The sequence below is a fragment of the Panthera tigris genome, chromosome A1, assembly GCF_018350195.1.
Source record: "Panthera tigris isolate Pti1 chromosome A1, P.tigris_Pti1_mat1.1, whole genome shotgun sequence".
Classification (NCBI taxonomy): Eukaryota; Metazoa; Chordata; class Mammalia; order Carnivora; family Felidae; genus Panthera; species Panthera tigris.
Genome location: NC_056660.1, coordinates 18,893,049 through 18,906,946, shown reverse-complemented (window position 1 = coordinate 18,906,946; position 13,898 = coordinate 18,893,049). Strand labels below are relative to the sequence as shown.

Below are 13,898 nucleotides of genomic sequence, written 5' to 3'. Positions count from 1 at the left end.
GTAGCAGACTGCTAAAAGTTGAGATTTTGTGTTCCGCTACTTATACTACTTTGCAGTAGCCTCTCCAAGCAGGATCCCTCCCCAAGCTGTACCCAGAACAACAGCTGCCCCATTAAATTCTCCACGACTCCTACCTCCTAAAGGGTGGTCACTTTTCCACTTGTAGTCTCGCGATTTTTGTTCTCTCAAACCTCCGGTTGATTTCTTTGGTTTCAGAATGATTTGATAAATATCTAGCTGTGTTCAAGGGACTAGACAAGCTTGGGGTCTCCTTAATCATTCCCCATCTTAACTCCTCCCTGGAGTGTCTTCAATACGGCTTCTAAGTTCTCTCACTGTAGTATATGTAGGTAATTTTCTATCTTTTTTTTTTTTTTTTTTTTTTTTTTTTTAGATTCAGTTGAATAAAAGGGGAAGACATAAGAGGGGTACTTCTTACCCTGAGTGGATTTGTTTCCCTTTCTAGCAGCCAAACCCTTAGATGAAAGTCAGGAGAAGAGGGAAGGGCCTCAGAACCAGGAATTTAAATGGATAAGAGGGATGGCTGCCTCCAAACTGAAGTTGAATTTGAAATCAATTCTACTCCAAAAGGCTGTTACACAATCCGTTTAGAGTGACAGTAAAGAACTTACAGATTGATGCATTATTTATAGGCCTAAGGTAGTCATTAACATCTCATATAAAGCCTCATTTCTTTCTTTCTTTTTTAAAATCTTTTTAATGTTTATTTTTGGGAGACAGATAGAGATGAGCAGGGGAGGGGCAGAGAGAGAGGGGGAGACACAGAATCCAAAGCAGGCTTCACGCTCTGAGCTGTCAGCACAGGGCCCATTGCTGGGCTTGAACTCACGGAATCATGAGATCATGATCTGAGCCAAAGTCAGACGCTCAACCAGCTGAGTCACCCAGGGGCACCCGAAGCCTCATTTCTACTAAAAAAAATGACCTGCCAGGTTCAGTGAGGTGGTAAATACATGAATTTTTAAAGACTGACCAGTTCATAAGTATAGAGCAATTATAGTTATTTGAATGAAGGAAAGTCAGTCTAGTATTACACATGGTGTCTGATTATGTAACCTCTTTAATCCTTTAGCATGGCCCTGACTGAATCGAAATCAGATGGCTATGAGGAAGTCACCAGTGAAATGTGAGATATAAATGAATAAAGATAAATATATATTTATATGCACATATGTATGTATACATTTATATGCACACAGACACACAAAGACATGTTCAAAAACAAATACTATGAACGAAAGGGATAAGGTTTCCAAATGCATTCTCAGGATCATCCATGACAATACGGTGTCTTTGTTTCTGAATCTTCTCACTGTAGCACCTGTAGGTAACTTCCTATCTTTTTGGATCTGTTTGGATCAAAGAGGAGCAGGTCCTAAGAGAAATCCTTCCTCCTCCTAGTGTCTAGCAGCCAAAACCTTTGAAAATTTCCAGCGTGCCTATGTATGAGTCTTACTAGGCTGGATAAAGAGGGAACAGAATCCTACTAAGACCAAAGAGGAGGTGCCAGTAGCCAGGGGACAGAGGAGCCCTCAGCAGAAAGAAAGGTGCTAATTGAACCTGGATCGTTCACCCTCCAAGAGCTCTGCCACCATATGAGGCTGCTGTCCCAGATCCAAACCTACAGTCACATGGAGGGAGCCCCTGCCTCAGGCCTGCAGTTACTTGACACTATCTGAGGGCAGAGAAGGCAAGAGTGGAAAAAGGAGATGAAGGAGGGACTTGAGAAGCAGAACATTTGGGAGGGAAGAAGGCTGTATACCTGCAAATTGAGGTTGAATTAAAATAATTTCCACCATGAAAGGCTGGTACACACTGAGCCAGCATCAGTAGAAAAGATCTGTACTTAACTCTTGAATCACTCATGTTTTTGCTAGGTCTAAAATACATATTACAAACATATAAAGCTTCATTTCTGGGAAAAATGAGATATTGGGTTTCAAATAACTAATTTGCAGGCAAATTTTCTAAGTATCAACTAGTTTATAAGTTCAAGAGTAATTGTAACCAATTTGAACTAAATCAGTAAGTCTAGAAGTCATGTGGTGTCTAACTATGTCTACTTTTAATCCTTTAGAACTGCCATGAGTGAATGGACAGCAGTATCCTCCAAAGGACTCTCCAGTGCAAAGTGAGCTATGATGAATACATACATAAATATGTGTCTGTACGCACACATATTGGGACTTGGGATGGGCTTTGGGATGTTCACTCCCTGTGGGGATACACAGTTCTCTTGATATTGTTTGTAAAGTCTTCTCATGGTAAGCTTCTATATGTAATATAGAATCAAGTGTTTTTGAATCAAGGTAGAAGAAAGATGAATGGGTCATAGAAGGAGTTCTCTCACCCCCAGTCTTCACCCTCGGTTATGAGCAGCCAAACTGATAGGAAATTTTCAGATTGCCTGTGTCTGAGTCTGTACTAGGGTAGGAAAGGGAATACTAGTAAATTATAAACAGCAAACATATGGGGGGACAGGATGCAGAGCGTGCCTCAGCAGAAAATAATTGAGCCTATAGACTTGGATCTGTGTATGTTTGCCACCATTTGCAGCTGGGGGTGCCCCAAGCCCAGACCTACCATCATATTGGATAGAGCCATTGACTCAGACCTGTAGTGATCTGATATTAGCTGAGGGGCAGGAAAGACATCCATGATTCCTAAAGAGCACAGATGGGTTGGAAAGACTTGCAAATGAGGAAATTAGATTGGTCAAGAGAGGTGTATTCCTACGCTGAGGTAAATAAATAAATCCCACCCAAAAAGAATGTTACACATTGAGTCAGATTCAGTAGTAAAGAACCGTACCTAAATCTTGAGTCATTAATTTTTTGACAGGTGCAAGGTATTCATTACAAAGACAAAAAGCCTCATTTCTAGGGGGAAACGACATACCAGGTTTCAAATAACTGATTTATATGTAAATTAAAAGAGTTAACTATCTTGTAATTTGGAGAGTAATTTTAACTAACTGACTTGAAATATTTAATGTAGAATATCATGTAGTGTCTGACTCTGTCCCGTTTTTATCCCTTAGCATAAAAACAGTTCAGTTCATTCACTCAAACCCTTCAGTGAACTGACAACAGTAACTTCTGGTGAAATCATCAAGGAAATGTGAGATATAAATAGATATGTAAACAGAACTATACATGTATAAAGACACATATGGAGATGGTGGGAGGGAGAGAGACTGAGATTTGGAGGTTCATTTTCAGGAGCATTCAAGACATTACAGTGTCTTTTTTTTTTTTTCCTTCTGTGTCTTCCTTGTTTTTTTTTTAAATTTAAATCCTAGTTAACATATAGTATAATAATGATTTCAAGAGTAGAATTTAGTGATTCATCACTTACACATAACATCCGGTGCTCATTCCAACAAGTGCCCTCCTTAATGCTCATCATCCATTTAGCCCATCCCCCACCCAACACCCCACCAGCAACCCTCAGTTTGTTCTCTGCATTTAAGTCTTTAGTGGTTTGTGTCTCTCTCTCTGTTTTTATCTCATTTTTGCTTCCCTTCCCCTATGTTTATCCATTTTGTTTTTTAAATTCCACATGAGTGAAATCATATAATACGTGTCTTTCTCTGACTTATTTCAATGAGCATAATACACCCTAGTTCCATCCACGTTGTTGCAAATGGCAAGATTTCATTCTTTTTGGTCACTGAGTAATATTATATATATATATATATATATATACACACACACACACACATACCACATCTTCTTTATCCATTCATCAATCAGTGGACATTTGGGCTCTTTCCATGATTTAGCTATTGTTGATAGTGCTGCTATAAACATTAGGGTACATGTGCCCCTACGAATCAGCATGTTTGTATCCTTTGGATAAATACCTAGTAGTAGTACAACTACTGGGTTGTAGGGTAGTTCTATTTTTATTTTCTTGAGGAACCTCCATACTATTTTCCAGAAGACACTGAGAGTCTTTGACACCATTTCCAAATTACTGTGGCATACGAAAGTGACTTTGTCTCCAGTTTAGACAGAGTTGGATAAAAGAGAAACAGGTCATGAGGGGATGCATCTTATTCCTCTCCTGTTTGTCAGCCTTAGCTAGTGGCCACCCAAACCCCTAGGAAATTGTCAAAATGCCCCATGTATGAGACTCTAACGGAAGCGGAACAAAGGGGCACCTGGGTGGCTCAGTCAGTTAAGCATCTGACTCTTGATTTCTGCTCAGATCATGATCTCATGGTTCCTGGGATTAAGCCCCGTGTTGGGCTCTGCACTGACAGCATGGAGTCTGCTTGGGATTCTCTGTCTTTCTCTCTTTCTCTCTTCTCCTCCCCTGTTCATGCTCTCTCGTGCTCTCTTTATCAAAATAAATAAATAAGCTTAAAAAAATAAAGTAGAACAAGAGAGGAGATAAACCCATTTTGGAGCAAGGAGAAGATTCAGGAGTCAAGAAAATGTACACAAACTTGATTTATTAAGTTTTTGTCCACAGGAGTAAGAGTCTCATTTTAAGCATATAAAGCCTCATTTGTAGGGAAACGTTGAATGCCAGGTATCAAAGGCTGATTAAATTATTTTTAAGTCCAGTTGAGTGCAAATTGTAGCCAAATTGTACCTAATTTTCATATAAAAATTAAACAAATCTAGAGAGACACGTGAAGTCTTAAAGTGTGCATTTTTAATCCTTTAGCAATGACCCAAGTCAGGGGAAAAAAGTAACTGGTGTTGACCCTTTGATGAAAGGTGAGATATAAATACATGGAGATAGAGGAAGGGAGATACTGAGATTTGTGAAGTTCATTCAGGAAAGTGCTCATGGCAATACAGAGTTTCTTTGACACTTTATCTCAAGTCTTTGCAAGCTTCAGAATGTAACTTTCTTTTCTGGGTCTATTTGGGGCAAGGAGACCAGGTCATAAAAGGAAATAGTCTGTTACTTTTTGTAGCAGCCAAAACACTTAGGAAACTATGAAATTGCCCAGGTATGAGATGACATACCCCCTGAGTGTATGGGGCCAAGAGAGGACAGAATTGAATTTGGAGTAAGGAGGAAATCAGCAGTGGACAGGGAGCAGAGGAACCCTCAGCAGAAAAAAATGGAGCTAGTAGACCCTGGATATGCCTCTTACCCTCCAGAGTGCTGCCACCATGTGAGGGTGGTACCCCAAACCCACTATCACACTGGAGGCAGCCCCTAACTCAGGTCAGGAGTTATTTGATCCTTTCTGAGGTGCAGGAAAGACCTCTATGATTCTTGAAGGGTTAATAGGTGGTGTAGGGAGTTAAGACAGAAAATTACAAGGGCAAGCAAGATTAGTATCTACAGACTGAGGTTGAATTTGAAGCAAATTTAACCACAAAATGGTATTATATTTGGGGATTAAAATATGTATACATAAACTTGATTTTATTAATTTTTTCTACAGGACTAAGATTTTCATTACAAACATGTAAAGTTAGTTTCTAAGGAAATATTAAATACCTGGTTTCAATGAACTGATTAGGATGTTATATTCTTAGGTCAGCCAGATTATAAATCTAGAGTAATTGACGCTAATTTGCATTTAAAAATAAGTCTAGAAAGACATAGAGTCTTACAATGTGCATTTTAAATCCCTTAGCTGTGACTCAAGTGAGTTGAAAAGAGTAACCTGTGTTAAAGCGCCCAAGGAAAGGTGAGATATAAATATATACAGAGAGAGGAAGGGGGATACTAAAGTTTATGAAGTCAAATTAGTTATGAAGTCCTTGTTTCTAACAATTATGTACATCCTATCCAAGTTATCCATGATATGTGAAGAGTAGAAGGTGGTGGGAGGGACTCAGATTCCAAATAACTAATTGACATATTTTTAAGAGTTCAATTAGTTTATATATTCCATAGCAAATGTATCAATTTCAACCAAAAAAAGTAAGTCTATGAACTCACTTAGCTCTATGTACATTTTTAATCCTTCACACTGACTTGAATAAAGTGCAATAGGAAGTATTTGACTACTTTGATATATTTTACCTCTCAGCGATGGTGCATTAAAGACTACTGATGTCATTTATTTGGATCAGTGATATATATATACATATACATATACATATACATATACATATACATATACATATACATATATATATATATATATATATAGAGAGAGAGAGAGAGAGAGAGCGCACACCCAAGAAAGACAGACAAAGAGGATGAAAGAGACAGAAGACAGAAAGGAGACCAAGTGGGGGGTGGGGGAGGGAAGGGGAAGGAGAGGGGTAGAGGGTAGGGATGAGGGAGAGACAGGATGGGGGAGGGGAAGAGAAAACTAGAGAGATTTGGAAGTATCCATGAGAATACAGTTTTCTGGACAATAAGTCTAAAATTCTTCCTAAAAATTTAGACCATCTAGTGAGCTAAGTCATGTTTACTATATCCTTTAGATTCAAGGAATTCTTGTTCAAATACATTTTCACATCGCTCGTCCATGTAGCAAATTTCTAATGACATGTTTTTGCATTTGTTGGTGGTTAAAGTATAAGGGAACGACTCTCCAGGTTCCATGATGATGCTGATGAAGACATTGGCTTTCTCAATTCATATGAGTAAGTCAGTTTGAAGTTTGGAGGAGGGGGGTCATCAGTGGATCTCTTATCTTTGCAAAGGTAGAGCTTGTGTTGAGGCAAAAGAGAAGAACTATGGAAAGGTATCAAAATGTTTGAGAGGGAGAGTACACAACAATGACTCAACTTCAATTTGCAGATAAGTACCATGCTTGAAAGAATTATTTTCACACATTCACAAATAAATGTTCATCTAGTTAAAAAATGTGAAAATATTCTGAATAGACGCTAATTTTATTATAAAGTTTCTTCTTAACAGAGGATTGCAGAATTCTACTTATTCCTTAGTTGTGTTCCTTTCTCATTTTTTTTTTCTGGATATATTCTGGTTCCCAGTTTTGTTAATTTTGTCTATGAGCAAATGGGACCCAGAACACAAGTGAACACACTTTTCTGATTAAAGGCCTCTTCGTGCTCACTGGAATTTTGTTAATTTTGACTTGTTTCTGAGTAATCTCCCTGAAAGTAATTACTTCCTGTTGCACTTGACCTGAAGGCATTTTTACTATGTACCCATGGCAAGGTAACAATACGTTCTTAGAATCACATGTGTTGGAACTGCAGAAATATTCATGAGATTTTTCTTCTGCTTTCCTCTTGGCCACTTATTTGACCATTTAGCAGCTTGTGCCAATATGTTGGAGAGTGAGTAGTGCTGAAGAGGAAATTAACTGGTCACTGCTGGAATTTGTTTGCTATCTAGACAAAGATTACATGGAAAATAAGGGGGAAACTAATGAATCCAAATAGTACTCCAGACTACCCATGAATTCATTTCCATTTTCTATGACTTTTTATCATGGGCCATTACTGAAGAGTAAACTGTGCTATTTAATTAAATTTTAGGTCTTGATATTAGCTATACATTTTCTGCAATAAGACTGCCCAGGACTGAGGCAAAGTTTTTTAAGTTTTTAATTCCACTGTAGTTAACATATGGTGTTATATTAGTTTCAGGTGTACAATACAATGATCCATCAATTCCATACATTTCTCTATGCTCATTATGACAAATGCACCCCTAATCCCCATCACCTATTTAATTCATCCTCCTACCCTCTGGTAACCCACCTCCCCTCAGTTAAAAGTCTGTTTGCAGCCACTGTGGAAAACAGTATGGAAGTTTCTCAAAAAGTTAAAAATAGAACTACCCTATGATCCAGCAATTGCGCTACTGGGTATTTACCCAAAGAATACAAAAACACTAATTCAAATGGATACATGCACCCTTGTGTTTATAGCAGTGTTATTTACAATAGCCAAATTATGGAAGTAACCAAAGTGTCTATTGATTGATGAATAGATAAGGAAGATGTGGAAGATACACACACACACACACACCTACATACATACACACTGGAATATTATTCAGCCATAAAAAAGAATGAAATCTTCGCATTTGAATGACATGGATGGAGCTAGAATATAATGCTAAGCAATGTAAGTCAGTTAGAGAAAGACGAATACCATACAATTTCACTCCTTTGTGGAATTTAAGAAACAAAACACGCAAAGGGGGAAAAAAGAGAGGGGCATCTGTAAACTGGTACATTTCTATCTACAGTACCTATCTACTGGGTGTTACATAATTAAAAACTAATAATAAAAGTAAATAATAGGTGTAAAAGTGTTTTTAAAACTAAAGCACCATAAATAAGTTGTATGCTAAAAGCCAAAAATAACACAACAAAAGTTCTATTAGGAAAATCAGAAAATACAGACAAGCAATAAATCTACCCATAAATAGTAATTTTTAATTTTTGAAACCTGTTATTTTAGGTTCTTTATACATGTTTTGTTTATGGATAAGGTATGCTTACATTCGTTTTTTATTAAGTTTTTTAATTTCAAAATGTACTTAACATACAGTGTTATATTTCGGGTGTACAATATAGTGATTGAACAGTTCTATATATTACTCAGTGCTCATCATGATAAGTGTATTCTTAATCCCCTTCACCTAGGTCATTCATTTTCCCACCAACCTGTCCTCTGGTAATCCAGTTAAGAGTCTGTTTTTTGGTTTGTCTCTTTGTTCCCCTTTGTTTGTTTCTTAAATTCCACATAGGAGTGAAATCATATGGTATTTGTCTTTCTGTGACTTACTTCACTTAGCATTATACTCTCTAGCTCCATCCATGTCATTGCAAAAGGGAAGATTTCATTTCTTTTTATGGCTGAATAATATTCTGTTGTATGTATATACACATCTTCTTTATCCATTCATCTATCAGTGGACCCTTGGGCTGCTTCCATATCTTGGCTATTGTAAATAATGCTGCAGTAAACATAGGGGTGCACATATCTTTTCAAATTGGTGTTCCATATTCTTTGGGCTAATACCCCATAGTGAGATTACCGGATCACAGTGTAGTTCTTTTTTTTAATATTTTGAGGAAACTCCATACTGTTTTCCAGAGTGGTTGTACAGTTTGCATTCCCATCAATAGTGCATAAGCATTCCTTTTTCTCCACATCCTCACCAACACTTGTTGTTTGTGTTATTGATTCCAGCCATTCTGACAGTGGGGAGGTATTATCTCATTGATTTTCATCTCCCTGATGCCTTGGGATGTTGAGCATGTTTTCAAGTGTCTGTTGGCCATCTGTATGTTGTCTTTTGAGAAATGTCTGTTCATATCTCCTGCCCATTTTAAATTGGATTACTTGTGTTTTTTTAGTGTTGAGTTGTAGAAGTTCTTTGCATATTTTGGATACTAACCCTTTATCAGCTATGTCACTTGCAAACATCTTCTCCCATTCCATAGGTTGCCTTTTAGTTTTGTTGATTGTTTCCTTTGCTATGCAGAGCTTTTTATTTTCATGTAGTCCCAATAGTTTATTTTTGCCATGCTTATATGTGTTTAAAAATACATTTGTTCCTTAGTGATGTATTATGAATATATTTCCAGGTTAATAAAGTACACATATACATTTGATTATATATTTTTAACATTTCAAAATTTTTACTGAGGTTCTGCCAATAGCTGAGTTGATTTACTTTAACATTTTTAACAGCTGTGTAATAAATTTGTCATGGCATAGATGTGCCATAATTTATTTAAATAGATATTGCTGGACATCGTTTACAACTTTTACTGTTGCAAAAAGTGACAAATATTTGAGACCAAATCTCTGTGTGTTATCATTTCCTTATGATAAGTTCTTAGAAGTGGAATTCTGTGTCAAAAGAAATGCTTATGAGGCTATTGATATTGATAAGCTCTCCTACACCAAGATACAGAGGTATGCATTTCCTCCCTACCCACACTAGTCATCTTTGATCTTATCAATATTAGTAAATATGTTTGTTCTAATGTACATCTCTTTGACATACTTTTTTCATAGAGTTGAATTTCTTTATTGGCAAAATACCTTTGCCCATTTAAAATTGTGTTTTGTATCTCTGTTGTTGGATTGAAAACTTAAATATATCGATCTTTATTATATCCTATATAGGGCAAGTAATTTTTCCCAGTTTCTCTAGCTTTTCACTATACAGAAACTTATAATTTTCATGCAATAGAATATATCTATACTTTATGATTCATGCCTTTAGGGTCATACTTAGAAAGTATCTACTCAAGATTTTCATATATACACCAAAATTTCTACTATATTTTGAAATTATTTTCTACATTTAAATGAAACATCTTCCCAGAATTTATTTTGCATTAAGGTATAAAGTGTAGGAATCTATTTTTCTCCCACGTGACTACTAGTTTTCCCACGTCAAAATTGCATCACCCTCCATTTTCTTTGCCCCATTTTAATTATCTTTACCGTGCTTATCACCCTATAACTTAGGATGATACTTGCTTATTTACTGTATTTATGGTCTATCTTCACAACAAGAATGCAAGCACAATAAAGGAATAAAATTTTTTCTATTTTAATTGCTATCTGTATAGTGTCTAAAGCAGTTCCATGGCACATAGTAGGCATTCAATGAGTTTGGTTGAATCAATTAACCCTTTATTGAAAAAATTTATCTTTTTCAATGATTTTTAAATCCCTTTCTATTATATTATGAATCTTTGCATACTTGTTGCTTCCAGAATCTATTTTATTCCATGATTTTACTAGCTTGTTGAAAACATTACAGTTTTCACACATTAAAGTATAATTTACAGCACACTAAGACATTTTTTTAACTTAAGATACAACTTATATGTGATGAATTTCATGCATTTTGTGGCAATTCTGTGAGTTTTGACTAATACATTCATGTAACCACCACCATAATCATGATAAGAATGATTCTAACATGCCCTTAAAATTTCTCAAGTCCCTTTGTGTTCAGCTCCTCCTACAACCCAGCCTGTGGCAATCACTGCTCTGTTTTCTGTCCTTATAGTGTTACCTTTTCCAGAATGTTATTTAATGGATTTGAACAGAATTGTAGCCTCTTACATGTAGCATAATGTATTGGAGATTTAACCATATTAATACATGTGTCAGTAGTCTGTTTCTTTTTGTTCCTGACTTGTATTCCACTCTTTGAACATAACCATATTTTCTTATCCATTCCGTCATTAATGGTCATTTGTATTATTTCCAGTTTGGGCCTGTTACGAATAATGTGGTAGGAACATTTGTGAGCAAAGCTTTGTGTAGACATAAGTTTCATTTATCTTTGGTTAGTACTGAGGAATAGAATTGCTGAATCTTGGGGCACCTGGGTGGATCAGTCAGTTAAGTATCCACAGCCACCAGTGGCCCTTCCCTTCCTTGCATGGCCAGTGTTTTTGAGGAGATCGAGGCCTGCCACCAGGACACCCTTCATTATAAGGGAGGTGCCCCAGAGCCCCTGACTTTGAACACTGAACAGCATTTTTTCTGCATATTCTGCTTGATAGGAATATGGAGGGAGGATGGGATCTCTACATTCTCAAGATAGTGATTAACAGGCATTTGGGTTATGCTTGCATGAACTAGCTATCCGGCATGTACCATATACTCCATCCCCGCACACCCTGAATGGCCTGTACATTCTTCACGTGCTCCTCTTCCGTGGTGTTCCTGGGGCCAGGTATGCTGAGGTGCACTGCAATCAAATCCCACAGCAACAGTATAAGCCACAACATCCAAATAATAGAACACAAATAGCTAAGAAACTACAAAAAACATTTTTCCAGGAAGAAGGCAAGTGCTTTGTTTAAACAAGCACTACCAAGACCAGTGTCCAGGGAATCAATGGCTTTAATATCTGTGTCTGAACTAGCCATGGCTTGAGAAATGTGGAATAGTCAGGTATATACGTGCTGCAATCTGCCTTGATGATGACATATGTCAGAAACCATCCCACTTTGCAGAACTACTTTTCTCATTTGGAAACCCTCCCCGGTAAGGAGGATGATTACCTTATGCGTGGAATTAAAGGTGGCAACCGTGCATTTGGCTAAGGTCTGTACCCACCATTTTATTTCAGTTGTGGCCACAGAGGGAAGAGAGTGGACAGGGGATGGAACCATCAAGATGATCTGTTGGTTCTGTATCGGGCCCTGACCACCTCCCAGTTGGTAGGCTTCTCCTGTAACTGGGTGAGTATACAGCCTGGCAGGTAGGGCCACCCCTAGGTGCAGCACCTAATCTAGTTATAGGTTAAGTAGGGACAGCCATGAGTACCACATGCCCAGAGCCATCCCCACAGAGAGAGGAAGGCACCCACAGGAACGGATGCATGTTGTTTCCACAGCCAAGTATCAGCAGTGATGAGTACAGTGTTAATTGCATTGTTGTGTGCATGTCCATCCTACGTTATGACCTATAGCATTTGTGGTCCTGTTGCGCCTCACTGTGCACCATGGGGCCACTCCCATAATTTGCACCTGGGTTGCAGTTAATCATCCCAAGCCATCCCAATGGCATATTCCATTGGCAGAGTCTTATTTGTTTCCATATCAATTGGAAAATTTTGTCCTTTGTGTCTTCCTGGGTGGGAAGCCTGAACACTTAGCGAATATGGGTCAGTCCGGGTAGGGGCCCTAAAGGTGTTACACCAAGGGTAGAAGCCTTCCCAAATGCTGAGGTTGGCGGCTTGGATTCCCCAGAGGAGGCCCACGGTCGCTGATAGGGGGAGTTCACTATACACCCAACAGTTGGTCTTATTCTGTAGAAAAGCTATAGTCAGGGCCCTCTCAGTAAACAGGTTTCTTATGCAGAATCTAAGGGCAAAAAGTAAGCTGCTGAGTAGGCACCAGAAAAGGAAAGTCTCAGTTGTCTAATAGAATGCAGGAAGTGGTGGTGTTCTGAGATAACCCCACCCTTGGCTGCAGTTTAGCTCCAGGTTTGTAGTACCAAATTGTTTGTTCCCCTTCTGCTACAAGGTGGGTCAAATCTGAAAAGGTTATGGGGGTAAAACAATGCTCCATAAGGCAATTATGATAGTGTCCCTTTTTTATGAGAGGCCTAGGGATGTTTTCATTGTTTTCAGTGGAGTGGGGTGAAGAAATGGGGTGGTGGTTAGGACCTGTTCTATCCCTATCCCTATGGGGCCAAAAACCCAAAACACTGTGGACTTGTTTGCCATTTCCAGGGACAGGCAATTACGTGTTCCCCTGTAAATAGATCTTGTGGCAAGGGCAGTAAAAGGTTCCCTTGTGTTCCTACCTGCAGCAAAGAACATCTTTCCTGCATGCTGTCTACTTATATTCTAAGGGTGACATCAGGCCCTTGCGTGAGTATAGGCACTGGGTCGACTGGAATGTACATGTTTGTTTAATGTCCATATAGCTGTTGACAGGTGATGTGTCCAAAAGGCCAGTGAATGGGTTTCTAGTTAGTTGTTGCAACAGGCCACTCCTGCATTCTATCAACCCAGCTGGGGTGGGATTGTATGGTAGATGGAAATGCCAATGGATGTCTTGAGCTTTTGCCCGCACTTGCACTTCATGTCCTCTGAAGTGGGAGCCTTGATCGCTGTCAGGGTCAGTGGGCACCCTGTATGCAGCACACGGCTGTTCCAGGCCACAGATGGTGGCCCTCTGTGTGGTACATTTACTGGGGTTGGCTTGCAGGTGTCCTGAATAAGTGTCACACATGTCAAAATATAACAGCAGCCATCAGAGAGAGGCAGGGGACCAATATAGTCAATCTTCCATCTCTGAATGGGGTGCCCCCCTCCCCACTATCTGTCTGGTGTCTCTCAGTAAAGGTCATAGTCAATCCTGGGCACAGGTTGGGCCTTCTTGGCAGATGGTCGCAATGTCTTTGTCATGCAGCGGCAAACCCCAGTTCTTAGCAATGGCCCACAACGTCTGTTGTCCTCGATTTCTCATGTTGTGT

The 13,898-nt window shown here is 38.6% G+C and overlaps 1 protein-coding gene across 8 annotated transcripts in view; it reads left to right on the top strand.

Moving 5' to 3' along the window:
- The window catches only part of LOC102955006 (phosphatidylinositol 3,4,5-trisphosphate 3-phosphatase TPTE2), a 161,783-nt gene that overhangs the window by 51,382 nt on the left and 96,503 nt on the right, over positions 1-13,898 (top strand). For all 8 annotated transcript variants that reach the window (XR_006209651.1, XM_042961163.1, XM_042961104.1 and 5 more), the window contains 4 exons: positions 1,094-1,147; positions 2,099-2,152; positions 5,630-5,683; positions 6,525-6,593. Coding sequence is in view for 7 of the 8 variants with exons in the window: in XM_042961163.1 (XP_042817097.1) it covers positions 1,094-1,147; positions 2,099-2,152; positions 5,630-5,683; positions 6,525-6,593 (231 nt within the window). In the remaining variant the exon portion in view is untranslated. The remainder of the gene's footprint in view (positions 1-1,093; positions 1,148-2,098; positions 2,153-5,629; positions 5,684-6,524; positions 6,594-13,898) is intronic.